Raw genomic sequence first — 24,585 nt, 5'->3', positions numbered from 1 at the left:
ATATTAATAAATGAATTAGCATGATATTATTCATCTCTATGACACTAGAAGGTAAATTAAATTACCATTCATGAATTATATAATCAGGAATTAAAAATATAAAGCATCTGGTCATTAGGAATTTCACAGCATATGAATTCTTCAATGGTCCAGTAAATGAGAATAAATAAACACAAGATATATATAATATTTATATGGTAATGAGAGAGTTCAAACTATATGTCAATTTCTTCTCAAAGTGATGCTCGATTAATTCCAAAGAACTCATCTGTCACTTCAACTGTTCGGTTGAAGGATCATAATTATCTCATATATAGAAACATAGAATTTGACGGCAGATAAGAAACACTTGGCCCATCAAGTCTGCCCCCTTTTTTTTATCCTTTAGGTAATCTCAACCCTTTTTAAACCTCAATTCTTTGTAAGGATATTCATATGCCTATCCCAAGCATGTTTAAATTGCCCTACAGTCTTAGCCTCTACCACCTCTGATGGGAGGCTATTCCACTTATCCACTACCCTTTACGTGAAGTAATTTTTCCTTAAATTTCCCCTGAACCTGCCTCCCACCAGTTTCAGTGCATGTCCTCGAGTTCTAATACTTCTCTTCCTTTGAAGAATGTTTCCCTCCTGAACTTTGTTAAAACCTTTGGTATATTTGAAAGTTTCTATCATGCCCCCCTTTCCCTTATCTCCTCCATACTATACATGTTAAGATCTTTTAGACTTTCTGGGTAAGTTTTGTGATGTAGGCCATGCACCGTTTTAGTTTCCCTTCTTTGTACACTCTCTAATGTATTTATATCCTTCTGGAGATATGGGGGGTAATTCCAAGTTGATCGCAGCAGGATTTTTGTTAGCAATTGGGCAAAACCATGTGCACTGCAGGGGAGGCAGATATAACATGTGCAGAGAGAGTTAGATTTGGGTGGGGTGTGTTCAATCTGCAATCTAATTTGCAGTGTAAAAATAAAGCAGCCAGTATTTACCCTGCACAGAAATAAAATAACCCACCCAAATCTAACTCTTTCTGCACGTTATATCTGCCTCCCCTGCAGTGCACATGGTTTTGCCCAATTGCTATCAAAAATCCTGCTGCGATCAACTTGGAATTACCCCCATAGTCTCCAGAACTGGACACAGTATTCCAGATGAGGCCGCACCAATGACCTATACAGTGGCATTATTACTTCTCTTTTCCTGCTACTGATTCCTCTCCCTATGCAACCAAGCATCTGACTTGCCTTTCTCATTGCTTTCCTGCCTACAAGTCACTTGAAATAGTGACTCGTAAATCCCTTTCCTCCTCAGTAGTTTCCATTATAGTACCCTTGCTTTCCATTATAGTACTCTTGAGACCCAAGTGCATGATTTTGCATTTTTTTAGCATTAAACTGTAGTTGCCACGTTCTTGACCATTTTTCAAGCCTAGCTAGGTCATCAATCATTTGTTTTACCCCTCCTGGTGTGTCTACCCTGCTGCATATCTTTGTATCATCTGCAGAAAGGCATACTTTCCCTTCAATACCATTTGCAATGTCACCAACAAAGATATTAAAGAGAACTGGTTCGAGTACAGATCCCTGGGGTACTCCAATGGTAACATTTCCCTCCATAGATTGCACTCCATTTACTACAACTGTCTGTTTCCTATCCTGCAAACAGGTTCTTATCCATTTAACTATTTTAAAATCCACCCCCACGCTTTCAAGTTTAATTAGCAGTCTGCGATGTGGGACAGTGTCAAATGCCTTACTAAAGTCTAGATATGCTACATCTACAGCTCCCCCTTGATCTATTATTTTCATCACAGAGTCAAAAAAGTCAGTAAGATTTGTTTGGCATTCTCCCACCAATAAATCCATGCTGTTTTGGATCCTGTAAGTTGTTTGATTTAAGATATTCCACAACTCTTTCTTTTAATCGTTTTTCCATTACTTTCCCTACTACTGATGTAAGGCTTACTGGCCTGTAGTTACTTGCTTCTTCCTTGCTTCCACTTTTGTACAGTGGAACTACATTTGCTCTTTTCCAGTCCTCTGGAATGGCACCTGTATTTAGTGACTGGTTAAATAATTCTGTTAATGGTGCCACCAGCACATCTTTTAGCTCTTTTAGTATCCTTGGGTGTATCCCATCTGGCCCCATTGATTTATCCACTTTTAGTTTTGAAAGTTCAGTTAGGACCTTCTCCTCTATAAATGTACTTTCATCTACCTTATTTTTATGAATGTCCTTGCAACTTAACTGTGGCCCCTTCCCTTCTCCTTCTGTAGTAAATACTGAGCAAAAATAATTAATTTAGGTGATCTGCTATTGCCTTGTCTCCCTCCACCAAATTCTCACTCTCTGTCTTAAGTCTTATTATTCCTCCATTTGATTTTCTCCTTTCATTTATATTCTTAAAATAAGATTTTACTTACCGGTAAATCTATTTCTCGTAGTCCATAGTGGATGCTGGGGACTCCGTAAGGACCATGGGGAATAGACGGGCTTCGCAGGAGACAGGGCACTTTAAGAAAGAATTTGGATTCTGGTGTGTTCTGGCTCCTCCCTCTATGTCCCTCCTCCAGACCTCAGTTAGAGAAACTGTGCCCGGAAGAGCTGACAGTACAAGGAAAGGATTTTGGAATCCAGGGCAAGACTCATACCAGTCACACCAATCACACCGTATAACTTGTGATAAACATACCCAGTTAACAGTATGAACAACAACGGAGCATCAGATCAACCCTGATGCAACCATAACATAACCCTTATTTAAGCAATAACTATATACAAGTATTGCAGAAGAAGTCCGCACTTGGGACGGGCGCCCAGCATCCACTACGGACTACGAGAAATAGATTTACCGGTAAGTAAAATCTTATTTTCTCTAACGTCCTAGTGGATGCTGGGGACTCCGTAAGGACCATGGGGATTATACCAAAGCTCCCAAACGGGCGAGAGAGTGCGGGTGACTCTGCAGCACCGAATGAGCAAACACAAGGTCCTCCTCAGCCAGGGTATCAAACTTGTAGAACTTTGCAAAAGTGTTCGAACCTGACCAAGTAGTTGCTCGGCAAAGCTGTAATGCCGAGACCCCTCGGGCAGCCGCCCAAGAAGAACCCACCTTCCTTGTGGAGTGGGCTTTTACTGATTTTGGCAGCGGCAATCCAGCCGCAGAATGAGCCTGCCGAATCGTGTTACAGATCCAGCGAGCAATAGTTTGCTTTGAAGCAGGAGCACCCAGCTTGTTGGATGCATACAGGATAAACAGCGACTCCGTTTTCCTGACTCTAGCTGTTCTGGCTACATAAACCTTCAAAGCCCTGACCACATCTAGTAACTCGGAATCCTCCAAGTCACGAGTAGTCACAGGCACCACAATAGGTTGGTTCATATGAAAAGATGACACCACTTTTGGCACAAATTGTGGACGGGTCCGCAATTCTGCCCTGTCCATATGGAAAACCAGATAGGGGCTTTTATGTGACAAAGCCGCTAATTCTGACACACGCCTAGCTGAAGCCAAGGCTAAAAGCATGACCACCTTCCACGTAAGAAATTTTAACTCCACGGTTTTAAGTGGCTCAAACCAGTGTGACTTCAGGAAACTCAACACCACGTTAAGATCCCAAGGTGCCACTGGAGGCACAAAAGGGGGCTGAATATGCAGCACTCCCTTCACAAACGTCTGAACTTCAGGCAGAGAAGCCAGTTCTTTTTGAAAGAAAATAGACAGGGCCGAAATCTGGACCTTAATGGCACCCAATTTTAGGCCCAAAGTCACTCCCGCCTGTAGGAAGTGAAGGAAACGGCCCAGCTGGAATTCCTCCGTGGGGGCATTCCTGGCCTCACACCAAGCAACATATTTTTTCGCCATATACGGTGATAATGTTTTGCCGTCACGTCCTTCCTAGCCTTTATCAGCGTAGGAATGACCTCATCCGGAATGCCTTTTTCTGCTAGGATCAGGCGTTCAACCGCCAAACGCAGCCGCGGTAAGTCTTGGAACAGACAGGGCCCCTGTTGCAACAAGTCCTGTCTTAGAGGCAGAGGCCACGGTTCCTCTGTGAGCATTTCTTGCAGATCTGGATACCAAGTCCTTCTTGGCCAATCCGGAACAATGAGTATTGTTCTCACTCCTCTTTTTCTTATGATTCTCAGCACCTTGGGTATGAGAGGAAGAGGAGGAAATACATAAACCGACTGGAACACCCACGGTGTCACTAGTGCGTCTACGGCTACCGCCTGAGGGTCTCTTGACCTGGCGCAATACCTCTGTAGCTTTTTGTTGAGGCAGGATGCCATCATGTCTACCTGTGGCAGTTCCCACCGACTTGCAATCTGCGTGAAGACTTCTTGATGAAGTCCCCAATCTCCCGGGTGGAGGTCGTGCCTGCTGAGGAAGTCTGCTTCCCAGTTGTCCACTCCCGGAATGAACACTGCTGACAGTGCGCTTACGTGATTCTCCGCCCAGCGAAGAATTCTGGTGGCTTCCGCCATCGCCACCCTGCTCCTTGTGCCGCCTTGGCGGTTTACATGAGCCACTGCGGTGATGTTGTCTGACTGAATCAGAACCGATTGGTCGCGAAGCAGGGTCTCCTCTAGACGTAGGGCGTTGTATATGGCCCTTAGTTCCAGGATATTGATGTGAAGGCAGGTCTCCTGACTTGACCACAGACCTTGGAAATTTCTTCCCTGTGTGACTGCCCCCCACCCTCGGAGGCTTGCATCCGTGGTCACCAGGACCCAGTCCTGAATGCCGAATCTGCGGCCCTCGAGAAGGCAAGCACTCTGCAGCCACCACAGGAGAGACACCCTGGCCCTGGGGGATAGGGTGATCAGCCGATGCATCTGAAGATGTGATCCGGACCACTTGTCCAATAGATCCTATTGAAAGGTCTTCGCATGGAACCTGCAGAAGGGAATGGCCTCGTATGATGCCACCATCTTTCCCAGGACTCGCGTGCAGTGATGCACCGACACCTGCTTTGGTTTTAATAGGTCTCTGACCAGTGTCATGAGCTCCTGAGCCTTCCCCATCGGGAGATAAACCCTCTTCTGGTCTGTATCCAGAATCATGCCCAGGAAGGGCAGACGAGTCGTAGGAATCAACTGCGACTTTGGAATATTTAGAATCCAGCCGTGCTGTTGTAACACTTCCTGAGAGCGTGCTACGCTGATCAGCAACTGCTCTCTGGACCTCGCCTTTATGAGGAGATCGTCCAAGTATGGGATAATTGTGACCCCTTGCTTTCGCAGGAGCACCATCATTTCCGCCATTACCTTGGTAAATATTCTCGGTGCCGTGGAGAGACCAAACGGCAACATCTGGAATTGGTAATGACAATCCTGTACCACAAATCTGAGGTACGCCTGATGAGGTGGATAAATGGGGACATGAAGGTATGCATCCTTTATGTCCAGAGACACCAAAAAATCCCCGCCTTCCAGGCTTGCGATGACCGCTCTGAGCGATTCCATCTTGAACTTGAACCTTTTCAGGTATATGTTCAGGGATTTTAAATTCAAAATGGGTCTGACCGAACCATCCGGTTTCGGTACCACAAACATGGTCGAATAATAACCCTTTCCTTGTTGAAGGAAGGGAACCTTGACTACCACCTGCTGAAGATACAATTTGTGAATTGCAGCTAACACTATTTCCCTCTCTAAGGGGGAAGCTGGCAGGGCCGATTTGAGGTATCGGTGAGGGGGCATCTCCTCGAATTCCAGCTTGTATCCCTGAGACACAATCTCTATTGCCCAGGGATCCACCTGGGAGTGAACCCACTTGTGGCTGAAATTTCAGAGACGCGCCTCCACCGGGCCTAGCTCCGCCTGTGGAGCCCCAGCGTCATGCGGTGGATTTAGTGGAAGCCGGGGAGGACTTCTGCTCCTGGGAACTAGCTGTGTTGTGCAGCTTCTTTCCTCTGCCCCTGCCTCTGGCAAGAAAGGACGCACCTCGGACTTTCTTGCCTTTCTGTGAACGAAAGGACTGCATTTGGTAATACGGTGCTTTCTTAGGTTGTGAGGGAACATATGGCAAAAAATTTGACTTTCCAGCAGTAGCTGTGGAGACCAGGTCCGAGAGACCCTCCCCAAACAATTCCTCACCCTTGTAAGGTAAAACCTCCATGTGCCTTTTTGAGTCGGCATCGCCTGTCCATTGCCGAGTCCACAGGACCCTTCTGGCAGAAATCGACATTGCATTTATTCTAGAGCCCAGTAGGCTAATGTCTCTTTGAGCATCTCTCATATATAGGACAGCGTCTTTTATATGCCCCAGGGTCATTAATATAGTATCCTTGTCCAAGGTATCAAGTTTCTCAGCTAAGGTATCCGTCCATGCTGCTACCGCACTACATACCCAGGCTGACGCAATTGCCGGCCTTAGTAAGGTACCTGAATGTGTATAAATGGACTTCAGGGTACCCTCTTGCTTTCTATCCGCAGCATCTTTGAGGGTGGCCGTATCCTGTGACGGCAGGGCTACCCTCTTGGATAAGCTTGTTAGAGCTTTGTCCACCCTAGGGGAGGATTCCCAGCGTAACCTGTCCGTTGGCGGGAAGGGATACGCCATAAGCATCCTCTTGGAAATCTGCAGTTTTTTATCTGGAGATTCCCAAGCCTTTTCACATAACTCATTTAGCTCATGTGAAGGGGGAAAGGTCACCTCCTGCCTTTTTCCCCCATACATATGAACCCTCTAGTCAGGGACTGGGGTTTCCTCTGTGATGTGCAACACATCCTTCATTGCTATAATCAGATAACGGATGGCTTTTGCCACTTTAGGCTGTAACTTTGCATCATAATAATCGACACTGGAGTCAGAATCCATGTTGGTATCTGTGTCAACAATTTGGGATAGTGGGCGCCTCTGAGACCCTGACGGCCTCTGCGACATTGGATCAGGCATGGGCTGAGACCCTGACTGTCCTAAGGTTTCAGCTTTATCCAACCTTTTATGCAAGGAATTAACATTATCATATAAAACCTTCCACATATCCATCCAATCAGGTGTCGGCGCCGTTGGCGGAGACACCCCATCCATTTGCTCCCGCTCTGCTTCGACATAGCCTTCCTCGTCAAACATGTCGACACAGTCGTACCGACACACACACACACACACACACACACACACACACACACACACACACACACACACACACACACACAGGGGATGCTCTTTTTTGAAGACAGTTCCCCCACAAGGCCCTTTGGAGAGACAGAGAGTATGCTAGCACACACCCCAGCGCTATATGTCCCAGGAATCACACAGTAACTTAGTGTTAACCCAGTAGCTGCTGTATATTATGTTTTTGCGCCTAATTTATGTGCCCACCCTCTCTTTTTACCCTCTTCTAACGTGAATCTGCAGGGGAGAGCCTGGGGAGCTTCCTCTCAGCGGAGCTGTGGAGAGAAAATGGCGCTGGTGAGTGCTGAGGAAGAAGCCCCGCCCCCTCAGCGGCGGGCTTCTGTCCCGCGTTTCTGTATAATATAATGGCGGGGGCTCATGCATATATACAGTGCCCAACTGTATATATGCCCACTTTTGCCAAGAGGTCCTAATTGCTGCCCAGGGCGCCCCCCCCTGCGCCCGGCACCCTACAGTGACCGGAGTATGTGGGTGTAGTGTGGGAGCAATGGCGCACAGCTGCAGTGCTGTGCACTACCTCAGTTTGAAGACTGGAGTCTTCTGCCCCCGATTTCGAAGTCTTCTTGCTTCTTTCACCCGGCTTCTGTCTTCCGGCTCTGCGAGGGGGACGGCGGCGCGGCTCCGGGATCGGACGACAAAGGGTGAGATCCTGTGTACGATCCCTCTGGAGCTAATGGTGTCCAGTAGCCTAAGAAGCAGGACCTATCTTCAGAGAGTAGGGCTGCTTCTCTCCCCTCAGTCCCACGATGCAGGGAGTCTGTTGCCACTGCCAGCAGATCTCCCTGAAAATAAAAAACCTAACAAAATACTTTCTTACAGCAAGCTCAGGAGAGCTCGTCCGGGCACAGATTCAAACTGAGGTCTGGGGGAGGGACATAGAGGGAGGAGCCAGAACACACCAGAATCCAAATTCTTTCTTAAAGTGCCCTGTCTCCTGCGGAGCCAGTCTATTCCCCATGGTCCTTACGGAGTCCCCAGCATCCACTAGGACGTTAGAGAAAAAAGTTTTGCCCCCTTTATCTACTGACTGGGCCATTTTCTCCTCAACTTCTGCCTTACTATTCACAGTAGTGTCAAACTTTCACACTATTTCTATATATGGTTTTAATATTTCGCATAAAGTTTATCTTTGAGAATTGTGATAATTAATAGATACTATCTATTTTAATTAACAAATGATGGCTGAACTAATTTTTTTAAAGGGGAATCATGTACAAGGCATGGCATGGCCCCTTTAATAAAGTCTGAGTTTGGCAATCGTCCCGGACTTCAATACATCCCAGCATTTATCTGATAATTACGAGACTGCATCAGGTACTGGAGTTATGTAGACCCAAACTTGTCTCAAGGCATGAGCAATGCCCAGTGACGAGCACTTGAAAACAAGGCTGCAGGAGGCTGTAGTATGAAAGTTTTGTACATCTTATTCAAGTAGGTGAATAGAACTGCAGACATGGTAACTTTACAGGTAGTTCTGCAGAGATCTCTGTAAAAGCAACACATTTTATGTACAAAGTATTTGAAGTTTCTATTTTATCCTGTTACTGAAACTTATGAAGCAATTGAAGCCATGGATGCATAATAGGAAGAAACATGCCATTTATCATATAGGAGAGCATCAACATGGATGAGAGGGATGATTTGGGGAAAAGTCAGTATGGGTGTGGCTAATTGATTCTCAGGGAATGGTCATAAGTGACTTTACAAGATCATCAGAGAGACACACTCATTAGCTGATACAGCCTTCATTCTGATTTACTAAATATTAGTCGCTTACTTAAAATTGTAGTTGGTTTAAAGTCACATTTTAGTCTTTTTTTGTTTTGTTTCGTTTTAGTCAAGATTTAGCCATTGGATCTCAGTTTTAATTTTAGTCAGTGTTTTACTCATAACTTTTGCAAATAGTTTAATGATAATGTAATGGATTTTGCCGAAGAACATTTCTCTAAAATGTCCTTTAGAAGTTTCCATGCCTTTAACTATCAGTAGGCTGAGAATGTATTACATACTGAGTCTGACTTACCACCGTACTCCCATATATCATATACAAATTAATGCCTTAAGTTTGTTAGAACAAATAAGTGCAATACCAAATCATATTTCCTTCATAGCGGGTAATATTTTTTTTTTTTGCAAATATTTAGAACACATAATTGATCTTTAATAATGTAAAAACCCTACTTCCAGTGTTAATTTTGATAAGGTATTTAAATTTAGTTTTAGTCTTAGTCACTTGTTGTTTTTTTTTCTTTGTTTTAGTCCAGATTTAGGCAGTGGATCTCAGTTTTCATTTTAGTCTACTTTAATCTAATTTTAGTCCTGAAATACACTGTTGTCAGCGAATGCTTCTAGCCAAAATTTCAGTCGCCAAAATTAACACTGACTTGGAGTGATGGTAGATCTTACGGATTGTTATTGCTTTTGTTTTTTTGTTTGAGTTGTGGTTTACATTTTATTTTCAGATTTCATATCCAATTACTGTAGATTGCCATTCATTACATTTGTATAAACAAAACACATTGAACATGATCATCACACATATAAATAATATAGTACATTGAAAAACATAAAGCGGAAAAATGTCAACCAATTTAATGTAAAGACTAGCATTAAGGTGATAAAATACATTATTATTCATCAAACATAGATTACCCCAAAAATGGCATGTCATTATTAGCCATATAAGCTACTTATAAGTCAGTGGTTCCCAAACTGGGTGCTCTGGTTCCCTGGGGTGCCTTGGGGCACTTGCAGGGTTGCCCCAACTTGGTGGTCCAGGACCAACTCAAATTATTTATTTGACTTCCAATCATAAAATATGATGACAAACAAGCAAATCCTGTCCATCACCACATAACTGAACCTAAGGATGACATATAAACACAAATTATTTCATTTCATAATAAGAATTTTTTTTGTCTAGGGCATGTGACTCAAAAAAGTTTGGAAACGACAGTACTAAGGGGGTCATTCTGACCCATTTGCTCACTGCGTTTTAACGCAGCAGAGCGAACGGGTCCTTGCTGCGCATGCGTCGGCGCCGTAGTGCGCCGGCGCATGCCAGACGGCCGAAGGCTGTAGCAGGGATGCGATTGCCTCTGCCTGATTGACAGGCAGAGGCGATTGCTGGGCGGGAGGGGTCGGAACAGCAGCGTTTGGCCTCCGCTTCGTGGGTTTGGTCCGGCCAACGCAGGCGTGGCCGGACCGAACGGAGGGCGGGCCGCAGTGGCTGCGTGACGTCACACGCAACCGCGGCGGGCCAGGGAGCGATGAGTAGCTCCCGGCCAGCACGCTAAAGATGCGCTGGCCGGGAGCTACTCTTGAAGGGCAAAGGCATCGCCGCTGTGCGATGCCTTTGCACTTCTGCGAGGGGGGTCACTAGAAAAAGCTTCCTCATTGCTTCTCAGTATTTATTAAGTGCTAAATGCTGGAGAGATTCACCTGCACTAACACATTTATCCCTGAGATCCATGGGGTGGCAAAATATGCAAAGTTATCAAGCAGTGAAAAGGTTAACTTGTGCACGTCCCAGTTGTATCTCCATTTGTAACTGAATGGGTGTAAATGGATGATAACTAGAAGTTCACACTTAGGCTAAGAGGTCAATTGAAATACCCGCCAATCCCCTCATGGCATGAGTAAGTGCTGCTATACGAATCGATAGTTTAGCAAGGACATGTCGAGAGCGTGTAAGTGGAATTGTGGGCTATACTGGGTTGTTTGCATGTAGAGATTTGTCTGATTTTAGAAGCATCTCTTGCACCAAGGACAGAGCTGGTTAAAGTATGCGCCAAGCATGAGGACGGTTCTATGAACAAGCATATGTATAGTGGCAGTGCAGCCGCAGATGTGTGCAACTCAGCATACAGGCAAAAATCCACAGAGTTCCATGCACATAGGGCCTAATTCAGACCTTATCGTTGCTGTGCGTGATCAGGCCTAAACTGCACATGCACCAGCGCTGCAGTGCGCCGGTGCATGGCAGACAGCCGACCGCTGTCTCAGCCCTGCGATTGCCTCCGCCTGATTGACAGGCAGTCACTGGGTGGTAGGGGGCGGGCCGACACTGTTTGGCCGCCGGTTACGGGTCGCGGTCCGGACAACGCAGGCGTGCCCAGACAGTTGGGGGGTGGACCGCGGTGGCTGCGTTATGTCACACGCAGCCGTTGAGACCCTCACAGCGACGGGTAGCTCCCTGCCAGTGCGCAGGAGCTGCGCTGGTGGGGAGTTACTCTTCAAGTACAAAAGCTGCTGCGCAATGCTTTTGTACTTGTGCGATGGGGCAGGGCCTGACATGCAGGGAGGACTAGCCCTGTGCTGAGCATCCCCCCCTGCATGTCAGGGAAGCTGATCGTAGATGTGCTAAATTTAACACATCTACGATCAGGTCTGAATCACCCCCATAGTGAGAGTGTAATTGTGGTCGACTTACGTACAACTTTGAATTGGCCCTGTATGTTGCTTTGATGGTGTACATTCACATCAGGAAATGGTTTACACAGAACTGCACTGAACTGTATTACTTGCAGACAGTTTAATTACCTTACTGGAGTCAGAGATGCCATTAACCAGTACAAACTAACTGACCCCTGGAAAACACTGAAACCACTCCACTGCTTCCAGAGACCTTTATCTTTTACATCAATGTGAATGATTTATGTCACTTGTCCAGCAGATGCCAGTGCCTCTGCCATACTGTCACGAGTATCTGGACTCTGGGTCGACACCACTTAGGGCGACACCCATTAGATCGACAGTGGCTAGGTCAACACTAGAAATAGGTCGACATGAACAAGGTCGACATGAGTTTAATTTAAAAAATCCTTTTTTTTTTTACTTTTTCATACTTTATGATCCACGTGGACCACGATTAGGAACGGTAACCTGAGTGAAGTGAGCCATGCGAAGAGACACAGTGCACTAATTGGGGTTTTCCGGTCACTTTACGAAGAAAATGACACCAAAAAAGCATGAAAACTCATGTTGACCGTTTTTCATGTTGACCTTGTTCATGTCGACCTAATGGCCGTGTCAACCTATTTCTAGTGTTGACCTATCCACTGTCAACCAATAGGTGTCGACCTAGACACTGTTGACCCTGTCACGTCCTGGGTCTCTGTGTACTCATCTGGTGGTTCCTGGAATAAGGTTACTGATCAGCCTGCCGCACTAAACAAGGAGGACGAATATAGGACATCCTCATAGAACAGAGTGTTGGCGAGACCTGCCCAGAGGGGTGGAGTCTAACCCACCAGAAGGTTTTCACCAGTGACCTCCTCCTATGGGGATTTCGGTTTTGCTCCTCCACCATCCCGACCCCTCACTATCCCGATGGTCGGTATGCCGACCAACAGGGACTATTTCCACTCGTGGGTGTCCACGACACCCATAGAGTGGGAATAGAACCCTTGCGGGCTCGCTGCGTTACGAGCGCAGCGAGCCCGCAAGGAATTGGACCGTCATTTCCAGATGACTGAGTAGAACATCTTTGGAGTTTGCCAGAATCAGCAAGTCGTCCAGATACGGCAGGATCCTGATTCCCTGATGACGGAGAAGGGCCGTCATAACGGCCATGACCTTGGTGAAAATCCGAGGGGCCGTGGCCAGTTCAAGTGGCAGAGCCTGGAATTGATAATGTAGGTTGCCAATAGCAAACCGCAGATATTGCTGATGCGAAATGGCAATAGGTATGTGCAGGTAAGCACCCTGTATGTCCAGGGATACCATATAGTCCTCAGGTTCCATGGCCAGTACAATAGAATGCAGGGTTTCCATACGAAATTTGGACACTTGCAAATTTAGTCAATGATTTGAGGTTGAGTATAGGCCGGAAGGACCCATTTGGTTTCGGGACTAGAAACAGGGTCACACACTATTCCCTGCCTCCCTGGGACAGGGGTACCGGCACTACCACTCCTGTGTCCAGGAGGGATTGCACAACCAAGTGTAGAGCTTGCGCTTTCAACGGATCTGAAGGGATAACCGACAAACAGAACTGGCGAGGGGGACGTCTCTGGATAGAGACTGCGTACCCATAAGAGACAACTTCCCGCACCCAGGCATCCGAAGTGGTCTGTAACCAGGCCTGGGCAAACTGCAGAAGTCGGCCTCCCACCCTGGGGTACCCAAGGGGGAGGCCCGCCCCGTCATGCAGCAGGCTTGTCTTGTTTGGAAGCAGGCTGACGAGCGGCCCAGGATTGTTTAAGTTTTGGCTTAGTGGATTTGGAAGTACGAGCCTGTCTTGGGTAAGCCTGACCCTTTGCTTTCCCTGGAGGTCAAAAGGAATGAAAAGTGGTACTCTTTGCCTTCGGTGCAGAAGGATTAGTACTTGGGAGAAACGCAGTCTTAGCAGTCGCCAAATCCTTCACAATCTTATTCAGATCCTCCCCAAAAAGGATGTCTCCCTTAAAAGGAAGCACCTCCAAGGTCTTTTTGGAGTCCAGGTCCACCTTCCAGGACCTCAACCACAGAATTCGGCGAGCCAGGATAGACGTAGTAGACGCCTTGGCTGCCATTACACCTGCCTCAGAGGACGCCTCCTGAATATAGTGGGAGGCTGTGGTAATATGAGACAGATATTGGTGGGCAGTGTCAGAAATATCCTGAGGTAGCTCTTCTTCTAATGCCTGAACCCATGCTTCAATTCCTTTTGCAGCCCAGGAAGCTGCTATAGTGGGTCCATGTACAGCACCAGTAAGAGAGTAAACAGATTTCAGGCATCCCTCCACATGCTTATCCGTCGGCTCCTTCAGTGAGGCGACGGTGGCAACAGGCAGGGTAGATGACACCACAAGCCAGGCAACACGAGAGTCCACCGGCGGTGGAGTTTCCCACTTGTTACTCAACTCCGCAGGGATAGGATAAGGAGCCAGCATCTTTTTAGACAGGGAAAATTTCTTTCCTGGAGATGACCAGGATTCCTGACGTATGTCAATTAAATGGTCAGAATGTGGTAAGACTACTTTAGTAACTTTCTGATGTTTGAATTTATCAGGTTTCTTAGACGCAGTAGTGGGATCTATCTCATCATCAATTTGAAGAATCAGCTTAATAGCCTCCACTAGGTCAGGAACATCAACCTGAGTTGTAGTTTCCTCGTCAGAAGCTACTGTATCAGTGTCTGACGGATCAGTATATTCCCCATCCTCATCAGAAGAATCATCTTTGATATTAGTGGATTGTGAGGAGGAAGCGGCCCCCTTAGATAACCGCTTGATCCCAGAAGGGTGAGGGGTAGATTTTTCTCTAACCAAAGATTGATTTAATAGTTGTATCTGGATAGACAGAGTGTCTATCCAGGGCGGATTAACTACAGGGACAATATGTGGCTGTAATGGCACAGGGGGTCCCACGGGGGGCGTAAGACGTGTCACAAGTATATTCAGCATACTTGAGAATGCAGCCCAAGGTGGTTCCTGATTGGCCACAGGTGCTGCGGGCTGACTGGGAGAGGTATGGCACCCAGTGCCTGATCAGCTAAAACTTCCCCCTCAGGTAAATCCTTGGTGCAAGCACTGCATGATGCAGAAGCGTCTGCGGATTTCCTGCCCTGTGTGGCAGACATTATAGGGAATGTAGACTTACAGTGTAATAGTACAATATAGCCAGACAAACACAATACCTGCAAATAACCCCCTGATTTATGCGACAGTAAATACAGAACACAGAGAATGAAAGCGATATGAGGTGACTGAAATAGAAATACACAGTAAAAAATACAAAACAGTATATACTGTGTAGCACTATATATATATATATATATATATATATATATATATATATATATATATATATAAAGAAAAAGATTCAGAGGGGGCACTCTCCAGACTTTTTTCATAAACAACTGTTCATTTATTAGTAATATACTTTACATGATCAGCATTTCCTCAAGCGCTTTCGGCCCAAAGCAAAGGCCTTCCTCAGGAGGCACTGTACAAAAAACACAGCTTCCACCAACCTTGAGCAAAAGATCTAGACATCCAGCAATAACACTGATCTTTTTCTTTACATTTGGATACCTTGGTATTTGAGTGGACACCCCAGCGTTTACATAATTTGAAGATGTGAGTGCAACCATCTGTTGGATATATATATAGATATGGAAATGGAGGAGTTATTGCGCCACTTGTGTTTAACAATTATTAAAATAGGAAATAACAATATAAAAAAATGTGAAGTTTAAAATAGACACTCCCTAAAAATTCAAAAGGGTGTCAGCTGGCCCCTAGACAAGGATGGTAATTCCCTGCGATGTACAAGGATTTAAAAGAAATGGGGGGGAGGGGGAATAGCGACCAATGGTGTCTTAAAAACTCACAATGAAGGTATAGAATATAAGTACAATTTATTCACATAAAATAGGGTTATCACATAAAACAATTTTTCACATAAAAATATCTTAATAACAGGTCTCTTTAAAAAATGGGATAAAAACAATTTACACAGTTCTAAGTATGTTTACCAGCTAAAAATAGATAAAAGGATTATAACTTAACTGGATATAGGTCACTGTCAGGTTGCCCAACGCGTTTCGTCATACAGACTTCATCAAGGGGTATGACGAAACGCGTTGGGCAACCTGACAGTGACCTATATTAAGATATTTTTTTTATGTGAAAAATTGTTTTATGTGATAACCCTATTTTATGTGAATAAATTGTACTTATATTCTATACCTTCATTGTGAGTTTTTAAGACACCATTGGTCGCTATTCCCCCTCCCCCCCATTTCTTTTAAATATATATAGATATATATATAAGACCCTGACGCACCTAGCCCCCCAGGGCACAGAATATAGTGATAGCAAGAAGTGTGATACACGATAATTAAATCCACACAGCAGCTACAGGCACACTCAGTCACAGGTACAATGCAGAAGTTATTACAGATAAACAATAAAACTGCACTGGACAAGTAAACTATATATATATATATACAGGGACGCGGTGTGTCAGATGGTTGCTATGGGTACGGCTCTGCAGTGCGGGTGCTGACACGGCAGTAAGGGGAAATTATCTTTCTGACGAAGTCAGCGTCAAGGCTCATGTACAACCAATAAGAAGGTTGGAACGCATATTGGAACGCATACCGGAAGTAAGTGCTTCCGGACAGGTGTAGGCTATTTTGTTATTTTCTAACTTTATGGTAAGGCCTCTGAATCAGGGCCGTCTTTTCGTATGGGCTCTTGCTCAAGGGCCCCTGGAGTATAAGGGCCCTAGGCTGACAGCTGAGGGTCCCCTCTTTCCAAGGGTACCAGATTTTTGGAAATCGGCCCTAGGGAACCAGAGATATCCTACTTCAAAGCAGTGGACCCCATCCAAGCCTGTTAATTGCTTTTCCCAGCCAGATATCTCAGGCTCTGTATGACTTAGAGTTTTTCTGAGGGTACATTTCAAAAGCCGGGACTCTCCCCTTTTGGTGGACACTGGCAGCTTGTCTCTACTATGCCAAGAACCAGAGATATCAGCCTGCAAGCAGCTGGTCCCTGCTCCAGCTCCACATGCCTAATATGCAGTTTTATATATTTGTTGGTGGATTGCTCTGGCTCCTGAACTCTGATCCCCAAGTCCCCAGTATCTCCTGACAAGTGGGACACTCTTATTTTTTTATCCCATTCAAAGCTAAGAAATCTTTTTCTAGGAAATGGAGATATCTGCAGTCAAGCAAGCTGCTGTCTCACCAGAAAATGATGAATATTAAGCCCACTCCACTATTGACCCCTCCCTTACGTATTAAACACCCCCTACCACCCTGGAAGTCATGTACCGGCCCCCTTCATTCAGCCCAATGCCCCTTCTACAGTTTAGTGTTCTCCCTCCCACCCCATCTACCACCATCTGTGCAGTAAAGGAGCAATTAGCAGAAATTACTGCTCCAAGTCCTACATGCTGAGCGGAAGATAGAACACCCCCTACCGCCCGCGGGACATCAAAGATGCCGCTGATAGCATCCTCCATCCATGGACGATGGGTAGGGGCCCCAGGGCATTGCTGTGCCATGGGGTCCACACTGCTGTTAAAACGGCCCTGCTCTGAATGCAGGGTATATATAACCTTTGCATTTAGGGTGATGTTAGTATTTGAGATTTTAGTGATGGCGATTGTGGACCTAGAAGTATGACCCTATCTTCTATTTACAACTATATCAAATCTTGAGTGTGTCTCTAATTAAAGGAAGTGATGTAATTGTGAAGGTAGCATAAATAGCTGCTGGGGTATTCACCACACTATTCTGCCATTTCCACACATATGGTTGCTGCTGAACCCTCCAGGGTGAGTTTTTATAGTATTTCTGCTATATTTATTTTTGGAGGCTTCAGTTGTATAGTAGTTCCCATAAAGGAACTATTCATTGTGAAATTTTGTTCATTGTGAAATTTTGTTTATTTGAATCAGAATATTGTTTTTTATTTTTAAGATCCATTTGTGAACTATACTGAAGTTTCAATGCACATACCCTTATGATTGTTAAATCACCTATATTATTCTGGTATGTATATTTTTGAGCTTTTTTTCCTTTTTTTTTGCTGTGAACTTTAGAGACTGACACACCTTACGTTATATAATCAGCTAATTTGGATTTTTTTAGACTCATATATCCTTGTGCCAGAACCTGAATTAGAACAGTTTTTTGGGTACAAGATTCGAGTAATATATTCAGGTATGTGTGTAGTAAACTCTGCTGGCCTTTTTGCTTAAATCATCCCAGTATTGGCCTATGTCTACATCAGACTTTCCTTTTTTTTTGCTGGTCGACAGCACTCTTGAGAGGAGTTATAATTAAAGCTCCTATTAGGAGCTATTTAAGAGATGAATTTTTAAAGTATGTTCTCTTATGTAGAAGAAGCTATTTGATAATAACTCTCTACCTAAACACATTTAATAATGTGTTTTATTTATTCATCCTTTTTTAGGTTGTGACCCTTTGCAGTCAAACCTATTAATGTCTAATAGGCCTAATATTTAATTGGTAGGTATTTGCCTTAATTTTAATCTGTGTTGTTTCTTGATTTAGGAGACTATCTCCTTTTTTGAATTATATTTTTTATCTCATCCCCAAACAAGCTACCCCTGATGAACGCGTTGGGTCTGTCAGTCAAAAGTTATTTACCCAGTCTGTGAAGATACTCCCTTTGAGCTCACACCTTGAAAAAGGTGAGGGAGCATCTAGATTTAACAACACATATTGAACATACTGGACATAACATACTGGCATATTTATTTTATACTAATTTATGGATTGTACTATTTGTAATATCTCTGAATTTGTGATATTAAATGAATATTTACTAATTGGCCTTGGGCCTCTTGTTTGGGTGACTATTTGGTGAGGGGTTGTTCATTACAGGTCCCCAGATATAAGTATTCTCCAGCACACAAGTCATACCTACATGGGTTCTCTTGGAAGAATATCGTAAATACGCTTTATATAGAGTGCTTGGGAATTGTGTTTTATTTTGTATGTAATTGAGATCTGTCAACAGGGATCTCTCCCATAGTGCTGATTTTGTTCGGTCGCAAGATAAGGGTACTGTTGTATTATATATATATATATATATATATATATATATAGATATATAGATAGATAGATATAGATAGATAGATAGCTATAACAATGCACAATAGATACTGGATGTCTATCTCAGAATACTTGTACTAAATATTCAGGTAGAAGTACACTTGTTCTTAACCAACACTGTCTAAAATGACATGTAGAATACTTAAGTGCCTGTAATATCACAGCGCTGATGAGACAGGTGGATTTACAGAGGAGTCAGTGCCCTGCAGTCCCGGAGATCAGCCGCAGCTATTTGTAAAGATGGCGCCAAAATCTCTGTCAGGGAGTGAGGGAGAGTGAAATGCAGCTCCAGGGCGGGAACACCATCAGTAGATGGCGCCCGGAGCTGGGGGAGGGGCCACAGGTCAGCGCCTTAACTCCTATGCTGGTACTCACCACCGGGTACTGTGGAGCCTGGGGGACCCTCACCTCTTCCCTGATGTTCAGCCACGCGATCCAGGATCAGCAGTGGTGTGCCTGAAGACCAGTGTGCCTCCGCTGCAAGTACCCGGGAACCCAGCCACGGGAGTATGCAGCCCTGCTGGGGAGGTGATGGAGCCGCATCACAGAATGTCAGAATTACATAAACAGAGCTGCGGCCCTTGAAGTCTCCTTAAAAAGCTCTTTTCAGGGCTGCCTAGCGCAGCCCCACCTGTTAGTGACCTGCTCTGCAGGCATCAACTTACAAACTGAGCTCTAGTGTCCGGAGGCGGGGTTATAGAGGAGGTGGTGCTATGCATCCTGGGAACAGTCAAAGCTTTAGCCTGTTGGTGCCTCGGATCAAGATCCAACTCTACACCCCACTGTATTCCCTGTGGAACACAGTGTACCCCGCTGCAGAAACAGGATTTTTACACCTATATTAAATAGTTTTCTCTGAATCTCATGCAAGACACTGGTTCTGATGGTTTAAAGTCTAATCTGGGACTCTTGCTCTAAAATGTATTCTCAAAGTATTTGCTCCTGCATCCTCTATACCTTGCATCTTACAGTCGTGCAAAGGGCTGCATACAAAAAAAACACGACTCCTGAGTGAGACTGGGCTCCAACGGGGCAAGCATACTGTTACCATTGCTGGCATTTTTACGCACCATCAACATGCCCACCTCACTCATTATTAAATTGATCCCTAAGGCTTCCATAATGGAACACTGACAACAAATATACAGTATATATATATATATATATATATATATACATACAGGCAGACCTATAGGACAACTGCTGGAAAATTAAAGGGATATTTTTATCCTAAGTTTACAAGTGGATCCCTTCTGTTGGACTTCACTGATACTTTGAAAAACTGAGGAAATGCCAACCCAATGAGCCAAGAAAAATGAATGAAATATATATCTACATGCTGGAGAAGAATATAATTCATTAGGTGGCCTATAATAAGGAATCCCAATAAACGCTATCATATTCTGGGAATGATTTTCTTCAAGTTTTTTCAACTTGGTAATAAATATTTTTCAGTACAACTTTGGTTCAATTAGAACTTCATACCTTTTGAATACTACAAGTTATTCCAATATAAACAGAGAGCTGTTATTTAGAAAACACCCCTGAAGAAGTCGATATAGACGAAACGCGTTGGGTGAAAGCTCATTATATTGTTGTTTTTTTCCTTATACAAATAATGTTGAAATATACAATTGTATCTCCAATGTAAAAGAAAAGGAAAAGTTTTATGATAAGTTTTCAATCAAAATCTTTTAATAAAGAGATATATGTTATTCTAATATGGGTGTATAAATGTGTAAGGTCATCCTCTCTTTATATAACATCCACCAACAGTCATCTAATTATATCAGATTATAGAATAAGAGTGCTCCATAGAGATATTTCTTCTTTTTTCTTTTATATATATATATACACACTGATGAACATACAGTATCTATCATAACGCTTTCTTTATATCATATTACTTTTAGTATACTTCTTTATCGAACACTCATAGCTCTGATGACTATGATGTAGATAGAGTACTGTAAGCACACAATGCACTATGGAGGGTGTATCATCCAATATAGTTTATGATTATATTTATGCTTTAACAGAAGGTTGCTAAGACAATCTCTGGGCCACATTCAGGGTTAAAGATTTGAAGACTATAGCTAAAGATAAGAAAACCATTAGAGCAAAGCTGTGCTTTTATCATACCTACCAACATTTACACATGGGAAATCGAGACTATGGGAGATGTACAAAGCCTTGGAGAGTGATAAAGTGGAGAGAGATAATGTCCCAGTAAGCTCATAACTGCCATGTTACAGGCTGTGTTTGGAAAAAATGACAGTAAAGCTGGGTACACACCTAATGATTTATCTGTCCAATCTGTCTGGTGGGAACAAACATCTGGTAAAGTATTACAGTATTGGAGCACATAGCAAACAAACAGGTGTGTACTCAGCTTAAGGAGCTGATTGGTTGGTGCTTTATCTATCCACTTTATCACTCTCCAAGGCTTAGTACATCTGCCCTTAATTGAGCTGCATCTTCAATCCTCATAAGCCATCCAGAAGGCACACTTACAGTACATGTAATCCACACACCCTTTGAGGACTGTGAATTCGGACTGTCCCAAATCACGACAGTTGAGAGACAGGCTTTTATTTAAGCAGTGAAAATTACTGGAGACATTGGGGGTAATTCAGACCTGGTCACACGCAGGCTATTTTTGCACTGCTGCAACCAGTTAATCACCCCTACAGGGGGAGGGGGTAAGGGCTTTGCAGGGGTGCGATGGGCTGTGCAGTGAGCTGCACAAACAAAAGTTTGTGCAGTTTCTGCACAGCCCAGGACAAACTCACCCGCTGCGATGATCCAGGAAGCAGCTGACATCAGGGACCCTCCTCTGCAATGGCTGGACACGCCTGCGTTTCTTCCGACACTCCCAGAAAACGCCGCCCAGGAACGCCTTCTGCCTGCCAATCTTCTTGCGATCGCCCCTGCAATCGCTTTCTTCGTAGAAGCCATCGCCAGGCAACGATGCGCCTGCGCATTGTGGCCCGCACGCATGCGCAGTTCAGAGCCGTTTGCACAGCTGCAAGAAAATGCAGCGTGCGAAAGGGTCTGAATGACCCCCATAGGGCGGATGCACAGTTGAACATGTACGCCTGTTTGCAGAGCATAGTGCATGTTTTCATGCTGAGCATGCTCCAGAAGCAAGAGTTGTAGCATTCCAGTAGCTACTCCACTTGAGACTGAAGGGTTGTAACTATGGTGTAATGAGGCATTCTCACATAGGCAAAGTTTAATAAGAGTGCGTTGACGGAAATGCGGAATATACAAAGTTGGAATAAGCATATATACTTGTGGATCCTTTGCACCAAACATAGGCTGGTGCAAGTGTACCCTGATGATGAATATCAAACTAGACATATAGATAGTGGCGCAGAGAGGTGTACAACTCTGTATACAGGCATTTATATCTGGGCACTCAATGCTGGAGCAATTGTGGATGACTTACAATCAACCCTTCATGAGGCCCAGTATGAGCTATACACAAGTTCCAGGGTTCACATCTATATGATGTTGTGACACATCTGCTGACACAGACGGTGGTGCTAAGAGGGTGTGGGGGTGGAGCAGGTACTATTTACCCGGGCCCATGTCTGATGGAGGGGCCCAAGTCCCCCTACCCTACCTGGCAGCAGCAGCTGTAGCCCTTCTCCTCAGCCCATTTACATGATGCTGTGTGCTGGGCTGCAATGTGGGCAATGAGCCGCTTCACGTACTATTTTTTCTGTCTTTTTTTCTAAGTGTGCAGGGACACGCCTCCTGTAATTATACCATGCCCCCTGAAAAGTACCTGGGCCCAACTTGGCTCTCTACTGCCCTGGACACAGATGCTACATACCACTGTTAATATACTGTAATATAGAACAGAACAATCAGGAATAAACATAAATATATTTGAAAACCAAAATAAATGCTATCTGTGTCATATTCACTTCAATATAAACTGTATTGTACATATTAAACATACATAAGTATTGTTCGCTGCTACTAGAGAATTCTTGTGCCACATTGTAAGACACAACTGTCCTGATACACTGTGATGTGTGCACATATCTTACATTTCTTTTCTTTATCTATTGGCTATTCACGCCCTAGTACTACAGACATACAGTATATGCCTGACCATAGAGAAAGAATGATGAACCTGAGGAAACATATTTCAAGATACAATATTATTAGTGTGTATGGTAATATAGTGGTGATTGGGGGAGATAGTTGATGTGATATAAAGTTTCCTAAGTATCATGGGAACGACTTATAGCCCAGACAGGCAGGTGAAATAGTAAAGTCTGTGGATAACTGGAAAACTAATTGGTACAAGAATAAAGCAATTCCGTACACTGATCAGATAGATCATAGATACAGTATATGACAATGTCTCCCAGAAGATGATGTTTAATAATGTAAAAATGAATCTGTGATGGATGGACAGAGGGAGAAAGAGTGAGAGAGAGACTGATTTTAAGGATCAAGTTAATGTTAAATTTACAGTTACTGGAGCTATCTTATCTGTAGACATACATCTCCCTGAATTGGTGGTAATGTTAGTGCGTTAGTGTATGTCTATTATAATAGGTGCATGAGGTGTATGGTACACTACATATAGGAAAGTGTTACTATCCCTTGCATACGTCAGTGCATATATATGGACAGAGAAATACATTAGTGTGCACCCAGCAGTGTATGGATACAGAGCTCTTATTGGCACTCACGCTGTTGCTGAGATTCTGAAGCGCAACGTTCATACTGATGATGATGATGGAGCAGCGTCTACATCAGCCAAGCCAAGGAATCCAGAGCCATGCGCAGGAGCCAAGGGATACAGTGCCCGCTGCCCATCCCTGGATCACCCTACAGATCCTAGCCAGCCTTGGCAAACTGCAGGGAGATAAGGCCTGAGAGAGGGGGAGGGAGAGGCAGGGCGAGGGAGGGAGGGAGTGAAGCTGGGGCTGCTAACTGGGAACGCTCTGGTTACCATGACAAAACCCTATTGTATCCTTCAACAGGAAGGACAGGAGAGCATCAGATGTTACAGTCAGGGAGGGAGAGGAGAAAATCAGACTACAGAGGAAAACAGAATGCAGAGAAAGATGCAGAAGATGGAGAAAGCCCGTCACAGGAGGCGTAAAGAACCAGAAAAACGATAGCTACATATGATGACATACAAACAGGAGAGGCAGCAACTGTGAGCAATTAAGATGATGGTTATTTGCAGCGAGGGATCTGAAGCTGCAGCCCAGCAGAACTGTGATACTGTAACTTGGGGTCTGTCTGGAAAAGCACTACTCTGGAAGTGGTATAGAACTATAGTAAAATTCCACACAAGTGCATATAGTATTCTCACAGTCTTACTTCACAGTTACAATATCTTTAAAGATGGCATTAGTAGAATAACATTAAAGATGTGTTACAAAACTAACTTTTTTCACAGACAGGATCACCCTCTATCATATACAATGAGAAAACAATGCTTATAATACACACTTATAAGGCCACAATGCTCTACGACATAAGATCTCAAACTCGGTCCTCATGACCCCAAACAATCAACGTTTTCCAGGTAACCCAGCAGGTGCACAGGTGTATTTATTACTTATACCCCTTTCAGATCGCAATGCCGGGTCCCACCCGGGAATTGGAAACGGGTCCTTCCCGGGTGGGACCTGGCATTGGAACTTTCACACTGTGTCCTTGACCTGGCAATATGCCGGGTCAGGTTGCCATAGCGGTGGGGGTGGAGCTGGCATTGGGGGTGGGGTGGATGCCGCGCTGGTAGATGAGCTCATCTCCGCACCACCTCTCCCTATGTATGCATCGAACCGGAAACCCATTCACACTGCACCTGAGCAGGTATTCAACC

General features: G+C 44.4%; 1 protein-coding gene across 2 annotated transcripts in view; it reads right to left on the bottom strand.

Moving 5' to 3' along the window:
• The window catches only part of ECE2 (endothelin converting enzyme 2), a 373,266-nt gene that overhangs the window by 181,128 nt on the left and 167,553 nt on the right, over positions 1–24,585 (bottom strand). Inside the window, exon 1 of one of the 2 annotated variants that reach the window (XM_063916624.1) lies at positions 23,438–23,699. The exons of the other annotated variant lie outside the window; for it this stretch is intronic. Coding sequence (XP_063772694.1) covers positions 23,438–23,470 — 33 coding nt within the window. The 5' untranslated portion in view covers positions 23,471–23,699. Of the gene's footprint in view, positions 1–23,437; positions 23,700–24,585 lie in introns of those variants that run through there. 2 annotated transcript variants of the gene reach the window in all.

Source organism: Pseudophryne corroboree, chromosome 4, assembly GCF_028390025.1.
Source record: "Pseudophryne corroboree isolate aPseCor3 chromosome 4, aPseCor3.hap2, whole genome shotgun sequence".
Taxonomy (NCBI): domain Eukaryota; kingdom Metazoa; phylum Chordata; class Amphibia; order Anura; family Myobatrachidae; genus Pseudophryne; species Pseudophryne corroboree.
The sequence above is the reverse complement of the archived record's forward strand: the minus strand, read 5'-3'. Positions and strand labels throughout refer to the sequence as shown.